Source organism: Priapulus caudatus, unplaced genomic scaffold (assembly GCF_000485595.1).
Source record: "Priapulus caudatus unplaced genomic scaffold, Priapulus_caudatus-5.0.1 Scaffold296, whole genome shotgun sequence".
Lineage (NCBI taxonomy): Eukaryota > Metazoa > Priapulida > Priapulimorpha > Priapulimorphida > Priapulidae > Priapulus > Priapulus caudatus.
Genome location: NW_014577357.1, coordinates 156,850 through 166,849, shown reverse-complemented (window position 1 = coordinate 166,849; position 10,000 = coordinate 156,850). Strand labels below are relative to the sequence as shown.

At 43.6% G+C, this 10,000-nt stretch overlaps 1 protein-coding gene across 1 annotated transcript in view; it reads left to right on the top strand.

Moving 5' to 3' along the window:
• The window catches only part of LOC106808685 (trypsin-like), a 25,025-nt gene extending 15,472 nt beyond the window's left edge, over positions 1 to 9,553 (top strand). The window contains exons 2-8 of the mRNA XM_014811507.1: positions 3,844 to 3,928; positions 5,165 to 5,226; positions 5,528 to 5,619; positions 6,012 to 6,090; positions 7,422 to 7,617; positions 7,899 to 8,029; positions 8,606 to 9,553. Of these exons, the coding sequence (XP_014666993.1) occupies positions 3,844 to 3,928; positions 5,165 to 5,226; positions 5,528 to 5,619; positions 6,012 to 6,090; positions 7,422 to 7,617; positions 7,899 to 8,029; positions 8,606 to 8,992 (1,032 nt within the window). The 3' untranslated portion in view covers positions 8,993 to 9,553. The remainder of the gene's footprint in view (positions 1 to 3,843; positions 3,929 to 5,164; positions 5,227 to 5,527; positions 5,620 to 6,011; positions 6,091 to 7,421; positions 7,618 to 7,898; positions 8,030 to 8,605) is intronic.
• The last annotated feature ends 447 nt before the right edge of the window (positions 9,554 to 10,000 follow it).

The following is a 10,000-nucleotide window of genomic DNA, read 5'->3' as shown; positions in this document are numbered from 1 at the left end:
GATCAACATGATGGCTGGGTGGGGGATGGCGGGGAATTCAGCACTGATACGAGAAACTTAGATATAGTCCTTTTAGTACGGAGGCGGCGACTCATGAGGCGGCAATCTGCCTCCGGCTTTGTCCCTCACCGCATCGACACAGCCGAACTCTTGTGAACTCTAGAACTATAGCTACAGGTGGAGCTATAAGGTGGAGCGAATGGCTATAGTTGTAGGCGCACCGGTTACCTCGACCCACCCGTCAATTCGGCTCACCAGTTCTAGAGCTACTAAACTCTTGTCCACTCGCCTTCCGGCATAATAATTTTTACTCTCCTGGCGCCACGCAGCGGCGCAATCTGGCACTATATTCTACTATCATTACAAAATATTATTCCACTATTCAATGAAAATTTGCGCAATACTTTATAATACACTAGTCGTAAGAATACATGAAATAGCGCCAATATGTCTAGTAAATATTTCACCTCTTTGTTATAGGATCAGCTGTTGTTTGAACGTCCGTCAACGTTTTGTACGTCTAATGTTTTGTGTTTAAGTTTTTTGTACGTAAAATGTTTTGTGTGTCAGTGTTTTAACGTATAGCCTATAGCTCTAGACATATCACATGGAATATCACAGCAAGCGGTATTTATTGACCAGCATGTACAACAAACGCAATAAACGTCACAGAATTTAATACAGCTACCGGCATTTCGCTCAATAAACTATGACGTCAGATGAAACCTCTGTCTGAGCTATATCACATTTACATAATTTATATTATCGTGACATGTATAGTAATCCCGACACCTTTATTTTATTAGAAGAAAATACATTTAAAGCTGGTTAAAATGAAAGTTTACCAATCGCCTTATACTGCTATTAGTAGGGCGAATAAGCGCATGAATTGTGCACTTTTGGTTAAAATTGTAAAACTTTTCACACGCGCACTACATGAGGCCCTGAGGAAGGCATGCAACAGTAAGCATCCGCAAATTCTTCACCAATTGTTGTACTATTTCTGATCTAGAAAAGGCTTCTTTCTTTTTTTCGCTGAAATTCGGCACTAGAGTGCAATAATTTGCCTTATGCACGCAAGTTAGATGCCTCGTGGACGTCTAGAAAGCATTAGAAGTAAAATTTGTCTTGTCGTGTAGTTGTGACATTCCGTCAGGTGGCGTAGCCCCAGTGACCGGTTGGTCATTTTTGTGTTTGAAATGTGTTCAAACTACTTTGCAGAAATTCGCAACATAGAGCTGGCAAAAGTTTCGAGCGGAGCATAGAGCATAAATCTGTAGTTATTTAACATGAATAAAGTGTATGTTGTGTATGCGAAGTAACAGTGTGAGTATTTTTAATTAATTTCTGTTCGATGCTTATTCAGGCCTGCTGCCTATGGATGCCTTCTACTGTTGTACAACACATGAAGATTTTCTGATCACCTGAAGTGCCAATTGAACAGCGCCACCTGTTGGCGTACAGCGTCCCTTGGCGGGTTACCGGGTATTGCGTTATACCACTATTCGAGTTTTGGCTATAGTTTCAATAATATTCATCCTCAATCTTTAGTCAAAAGATAGCTCAAATGATTTGCAAGTATGTATACTAATACTATAGCAGAAACCTATTGAGTGTAGTTATTGAATAACTAACTTAAAACAACTCCCCATGTCTGGCTTTAGTAATGACAGGGCGTCTACGCGGACATAACACTAATGAGCTTTTGAATCAGGCAATAGATAGTTATATATGACTATAATTATGGCATATGAAGCTGCAACTTCAGCACTCTTTTATTAAATTTATACCCGATCAAGGGGTAATGCGAAATTAAAGATCTCCGAAACAAAATTATATTATGGTGTGCCTATATGTTTATAATGAAGAACAAATACTTGTCGCTGTAGCTCGTCATGAAAAATAAGTCCCGACGCCTCTTGTTACTAAACATAGGTTGCCCTAGCTGACGTACCCCTAATAGAATTTAAGACAGCCAATAGGTGGCGATATGTGCATTTCTGTCCGTGACGTATTGAACCGTAAATTCAGCCACTTCCAAAGGAATGAAACGGGGTTTTGTTGCGACAATACTTTTAAATTGAAGAGAACATAGTCACCACTCATTTTAACCTTCATAAGGTGCCTAGTCGTACTAAATTATCGCTCTAACATCGCATCAGATCTCTGTTCGCGTAATGCCAGTATCTCTGCGATAAAATCGTATTTTGTTGTATTCATACGTTTAAAAGGAGAGAAAATATTCCTCGCAGTAGGTTGATATAAAACATAAATCCCGATACCTCTCTTTATACTCACAGGGCGCCCTCGCTAACATGACGCCAATGAAGCTTAGATTAGCCAATAGATGGCTATATGTGTGTTACATGAAATCAGGAGTCTATCAATATATATATAATATATATTGATAGACTCCTGATGAAATATGACTGTATGCCCCGTACGTAACCGTGTGCCCATTATTAAACGAATGAAATTCTAAGTCTTTTCTTCTTATGTATTTGGTCGAATATTTACTTTTAATAGTATATACTATAATTATAATAGTATAATATAATAGTGTACTAGTATATAATAGTATTACTATGTATATATATAGTGTTGTGTGTGTGTGTGTGTGCTGTGTGTGTGTAGTGTGTGTGTGTGTGTGTGTGTGTGTTGCGTCCGCGTTGCCGTTGCGTCCGCGTTGCGTGGTGTGTGTGTGTGTGTGTGTGTGTGTGTGTGTGTGTGTGTGTGTGTGTGTGTGTGTGTGTGTGTGTGACTGTGTGTCTGTGCGTGCGTGCATGCGCGCGCGCGTGTGTGTTTATCCGATCTAAGCAGATCTGAGAAAAAGTGAGGCCCTGCCAGAGCCGATGGTTCGTTTAGATGCTGTTTCGCACTAATATAATATTATAAACTATCACCCCTGAACGTAGATAAATTGACCAGTAAATGGCACACATAGATAGCAGGCCTGAATGTTTCAAGCATATGCTACGTACACTCTATTCATGTTCAATTACTACAAAGCTAACGTCATATGAATGCCTTAATTGCTACCAATAACATGATAAGCATTTTACAGATATCCGCAGAGTGGATTTTTCTTTGCAAAATCCACAACAAAAAATGCAAAAAATTGCATTTCATGGCGCGATGTAGTGCGACATCTGTGAACAGAATAGCGAAAGACTACTGTTGCATGCCACCTATAGCGGTTAATATTATACTAGAACGACCTCCTGTTACATTTGTTTATGAGTTTATTGTAGATTGTAGAGTTTATTATAGTTTTTGAGTACGTTTGTTTACGAATAGGCTCGCAAACGCACGTTTGTAGTACGACATCACAGAAATTAGGACGAAGGAATTCGCGCCGCGCACATGGAACATTTCCATTTTCCATGGAACATTGAACACGTTACTCGCATTGTACTATCTCTCGATTTTGCTACGGAATCACATACAATCCGGGATGCGGAATCAGGACTAATCCGGGATCTGGGATCGCGCACGCACGCGCATGCGCACGACCAGCTACGCGCAATGACGTGATTTCACGTGGTTAGTCGCAAGGTTTGTATTTGAGCTGTTCTGCTATTATGCGTGACATTTGTAGAACGTTCCGCATTTGTTTGTCGACCCATATAGTTTATTGATTTGTGCCAATCTAACGTCAGAACGCCGCCGTAACTCCATCCGGATGGATTTACTTGACGGCGCCACCGTGCATCGACGGTGTTCGTCACACTCCTGCCAACGCAAATACCGAGTGCTGCTGAGCTTAGACTGCCTCTGTCTGACTGTTCTCTCGACTTCCTCATAAACGCAAGGAGACAACATCCATGGAGTCTATAATGAAAGAAGTGGTCTAGACTCCTGCATGCTACGTTCACCTATACATATTGGACTGATCAACTGAAAGGAGACGATGAAACCATACCAAACAGTTAGTGCTTTTTAATTAGAATTTTCCGAACGCAATAGCGCGCATGAACATGGTAGCACGTATACAGACTTACGCAGACACGAGTATAAATACGCAAAATTGCACACAGGCACCCATGCACGGAAAGCCGCACAAACACGATCGCCGACCCCTGTTCAAAAGACATGTATATCGAAAGCTACTTGGCTTGTTTGCTGTTAACTGATATACCACTAATACTAGTAAACAGGCTGAAAAAACGAAACTCTAAACCGAAATGGTCCCTTGTCGACGCCACAAAACATCGAGGGCGACTTGCCTTTATCGTCAGAGCAAATACCGGACTGGGCGCCAAATTGCGCTAATGGGGCAACCGCGTTTTTAAATATATATATAAAACCCGCAAGATTCCCTGACGCCTTCAATAGATGAGCGTGAAGTCGTCAGGAGGAAGCAAGCTACTCCTTATACTACTACTCTCTCTCTCTCTCTCTCTCTCACACACACACACACACACACACACACACACACACACGCACGCACACACGCACGCACGCACGCACGCACGCACGCACACAAGCATGCACACACACACGCATACATCGGACCTGGATTCACGTTTGTCACTTAAGACGAAATTACTCAGCCTTGTTGAAAGTAATTATTGATATGTCGGCAATGCTACGGAACTTGTCAGAAAGACGATGTCATTCGACAATGCAACGGTCACTTGTCGGCGCCGCCACAAAACATCGATGGCAACTTGCCTTTATGGTCAGAGCAAATACCGGCCTGGGCGCAAAAATACACAAAAGACGTAAACAATTGTGGATAATGCTATAAAACGCGAGTTTGTCGGGCACGTTGTCGGGAGAAAGCGTCAGACATCGTTACTACTTCGCCGATCAATAGAGTCAGCATGCGTTTCTACGTCGCACTACTTCTTGGCGCGCTGGTTGCGCTGCTGCTGTGTGACACGGCCAGCGGAGGGGCGATGCGAAGCCGCCGTTTTGCTTCAGGACACGGTGAGTGTGACAAATAATCTATGTAACATACATTACAGCAGGGGCGTGTAAATTGATGTCACTATTAGCCGGTAATATCTTTATTTTCGCAGAGATACAACTCCATTCTGCGCTGCATATAATTCTATCCGACCTATTTATTATATCAGGACGAATTCAGATGAACGCCAGTTAATCGCTGTATGGTTCGCGCGTATGGTTCGTTTGTAACGCGCGTATGGTTCGTTCGCAGATGATTTCTCTCACTACATCGTTGGCGGGACAGAGGTGGCGCCGGGAGCGAGGCCGTACCAGGTATGCAGCCACGTGACGCAACGCATTCGTTACTTCGTCTTTTACTTAATGAGTTCAAGGTTCGTTGATATAGGTAGTAGTCGATAGAGATCAACGACAAGTTAAATTTGTTCTGAGCGAGCTTGTTGCAGGTACGATAATTTATAGCATATATGTATATATATATATATATATTATATTGCCTCTACGACACAGAAATAGGCTACAGACGTGTGTCATTACCGTGTTTCTGTGCCTGCAGTGAGCGGTTTTACTGCTGTTTTCATATTATTCTGCATTAACTATTCTGCTTGCGGAATAGGTGGGACTTATTGATAATGGACAGACCGGTGAACCATTTTGTGGAGGTTCGCTGATCGCCGAGGACTGGGTGCTGACTGCTGCTCATTGTGTGTAAGTTTACAAACGCATAATTATCGTCAGAGCCCCCCTCACACACACGTACACACACAGACACGCACACGTACACACACAGACACGCACACGCACACGCACACACGCGCGCGCGCACACACGCTCACACGCTCGCACGCAAACGCGTGTATGAAGCAATTACTTAATGTTTTTAGCATGCGCATTTCTGCGACTCTACTTTACATTTAACGAAGCAACCGCATGACGAATATCCCAGTCTTGCTCATGTACGTTATGTACGGCATCAAATGCCACAGAAACATCGTTGACGCATGAACATTATAGTCCATTATCGCGCATGGTTCATGGTTCTTTACCGTTTGCCTTGACAAACAGGAATTTTTTACATGGGTTTCTCATTTAATTTCTAGTACCAATACAGATGTTGAAGCCATCGTTGTCATGCTTGGTACAGAAAACTTTAACGGCATTGGCGGTGAAACAAGACGTGTAAGTAATTAAACAAAGTCATTTTTTATATTCATCACCTATCTATCTATCTATCTATCTATCTATCTATCTATCTATCTATCTATCTATCTATCTATCTATCTATCTATCTATCTATCTATCTATCTATCTATCTATCTATCTATCTATCTATCTATCTATCTATCTATCTATCTATCTATATACTATCTATCTTTCTAGCTATCTAGCTATCTATCTCTATCTTATATCTATCTTTTTTTTCTTTAAAATTCTATCTATCTAGTCTATCTATCTTCTATCTATCTATCTATCTAGCTATCTATCTATCATCTATCTATCTATATCTATTATTCTATCTATCTATATATCGGATATTATCTATCCATCTAATAGCTATCGTTCTATCTCTGCCTCTGCTATAATTAATTATAATACACCTATCTAGTTGGTAATATATTATTATATGTATATTCGCTCCTCCATTCCCCTTTAGTTCGTCATAACTCCCATCATCATCCATCTTATCATCCATCCATCATCTATCCGTCAGTCCATCCATGCCTCCATCCATCCATCCATCCAGTCGTCATCCACCATCATCCATCCATCATCCATCCATCCATCCAATCAGCATCCATCCATCCATCATCCATCCATCCATGCTTCCATCCTCCATCCATCCATCCATCCATCCATCCATCATCATCATCGCATCAGTCCATCCATCATCGCATCCATCATCCCAGTGCATCATATAGTCCATTCATCTCCATCATCCGTCATGCGTCCAGTCATCCTCTCCATTCATCCATCCATCGCTCTCAAGGTCGCATCCATCCGGCTCATACCATCCTCATCCATCCATTCATCCATCCATCGCATCATCATCATCACATATATCCATCCATCTCATCCTCCATCCATCCATCATCATCCATCATCATCCATCCATCTCCATCATCGCCTCCCTCCATCGGATGCTCCACTCCTTCATCATCCACATCCATGCCATCAGGTCATTCCCCATGCATCAAGCCCATCATCATCATCAGCCATCATCCTCCTCCATCTCTATCCATCATCCGATCAATCCATATCCATCATCTCCATCATCATCCATCATCCATCCATCCATCCATCCATCCATCCATCCATCCGTCTATTTATCTATCTATATACAGTATATTTACCTCTCTCTCTCTCTCTCTCTCTCTCTCTCTCTCACCTAAGCAACAAACTATACCAATTTTTACGCGTGTAGTTATAGATATAGGACCCAATCCCAGAGATACCATTATTATAATCCATTGAATCCGCTCTATAGCAAATTCTCTATTGATCTCTTGCAGGTGTCGTGCATCATCGTGCACGAAGGCTACAAGGGAAACACTAACTCGGCAGACATCGCGCTCATCCAGCTGTCTGTGTCGGCGTCGAACATCCCCAATGTGGCCCCTGTCACGATGGCAGCACTTGCCAATAACGTGGATGCATTAACGGGCAAACCCTTAGTGATCAGCGGATGGGGAACAACAAGCTCCGGTGGTACGCGCATCCACCTTCCAAGCGACGTTCTCCAATCCTTCTCCCCTCGCGACCCTTTCCCCAAGCTTCATATCTAACCTATATTTTCCAAGCCTGCCCTCTCGCCGGCCTTCTCCCAAGCTTCCCCGTCGTATTTCTTCAAGCTCCACCTTCCCCGACTATGTACTCGTTTGTATTCGTAAGTGAGGACGAAATTGCGAATAGGTGGATAATTAGTAAGTTACTGAGAACGTATAACAGGCGCTGCTAACTTAGTCTGTGTTTGTTGCTGCCGCTCACAGGTCAGCAGTCAAACGTCATGTTGGAAGCGGATGTTATAGGCATCAGCCAAGCTACCTGCAGCGGACAGTACGGCGGTGGTATCGATGACGGAATGGTGTGTGCAGCCGCTCCCGGGAAGGATTCGTGCCAGGTACGCGTTGATGTTGGGTGGGCCCGACACGCCGCCATTAATAACGAGTATCGCTACTAATTAAACAACTATCATATATATAATATCTCATAATATTCTTGTCCATACCTTGTCTAAATCTTTGTAAGAATCGTCCTAATCTTGGCATACTAACATTGTGGTGAATAGTATAGCAGCAGCAACATTATACGTAAGCTGGTGATCGACCGTGTGGCGTATGTTATATGCCTCTAACCGCTAGAGCCGCAGCTTCAGGGGCAAAGCGGACTGCTGCACCCGCCGCACAGGGTGCGAATTTGGCGCGTTCCAACGGCGCTGAACACAAGTCACGCATGAGCATTGCTTGGGTTCTGTGCGCAAATGGCGCACGCCAGCTGCTAAACGCGCGCGCGCCATTTGCGCAGGTAAACCAGACCGCACACGGTCAGAATTTGTCGCAGCGCCGCTGGCGCGCGCCGAATTCGCACTGTGTGCGGGGGCCTTTACCCTATTCCACGTGTGATTTATATCTTAAAAATTTGCCCCCATATGAATTTGCACAGCCTACGGCCGTTACCGTATTCCAAACTGTTTTAGGGTGACTCTGGTGGACCGATGGTAGACGAAAATGGCGGCGACCCAATTCTGGAGGGCGTGGTGTCGTTCGGAGAAGGTTGTGCGGATCCGGACTACGCGGGAGTGTACACCAGAGTGTCTTTCTACCGAAACTGGGTGGATAGCATGCTTCAATTGACTACCTGCCCATCGCCACCCTCAAACACCGACGGACCAGAACCAACATCATATACCGATTCGTCAGGACCAACCTCTTATACCGATTGGTCAGGACCGCCCCAACATACCGATTGGTCAGGACCGCCCCCACATACCGATTGGTCAGGACCGCCCCCACATACCGATTGGCCACCATACCCATGCCCGTGCCCGTGCGATCACTCCGGGCCACCCCCGGATGAGAATTAGTGCGACTGATAGGTGCCCTGCGTGTCGCGTTGACATGTTAGTACGTTTTCAGGAAATCGACAATTTGCTCTCGTAATATACGATTGCTGGTATCTCTCCACGGTATCGACTAGGATGCGGTCAGCAGTGAATGACTATTAATTTACTCCTGAGTAGATGACAAATGCGCAAATCAATAACAATACAATATATTGTTATAGATTTGCGTATTTGTCATCTACTCAAGAGTAAATTATATTTTTAATAGCGACAATAATCGTAGTTTAGATTATAGTTGTTATAACGACAATGGTTAAAGCTAATTGGTAGATAGATGGTACAGCGTCCTTCCCTGCTGTGCCACAGCAGAGGGATTCTGTGTCCATCAATAAAACAATAAAAATTAAGATATTATAACATATGGCAATGGTGGATAAGTATATGGCATAAAACACATTATCATGGATTACCATTATAGATGGATTATCAATAATTAATATACAGATAGTATGTTAGATACGATCATATGGGATGGTAGCGGTAACATCGCGTACAAAAAATGGTTCTACAATAAAGCATATAGTTCGCAAAGACATTGTTTTGAAGACTCGTATTTGTCACGTTTGTCTCAGCAGTATTTGGCACTTTTGTGCAAACCGTATTTAACGCTTTTGTTAGTATGTCGTCGTGACCAATTAAACCGAGAACATGTGCGGAGTTGGCTGGCTGCCAACCTCTCATTAACTCATAGTAACTCTGGGAGCCTCACGCCGCGCGTACCTTCATTCACTCTCTTCAACAAACATCGGTGAACGTCGCGATGATCTCTCTGGAACCTTTTTCCTTTCCAATGGTTCACAAAGACACCCGCGCACGCACGCAGACATGCATGCACGTACGTACGCACACACGCACGCACGCACGCACGCACGCACGCACGCACACACGCACACGCACCACACACACACACACACACACACACACACACACACACACACACACACACACACACACACACACACACACACA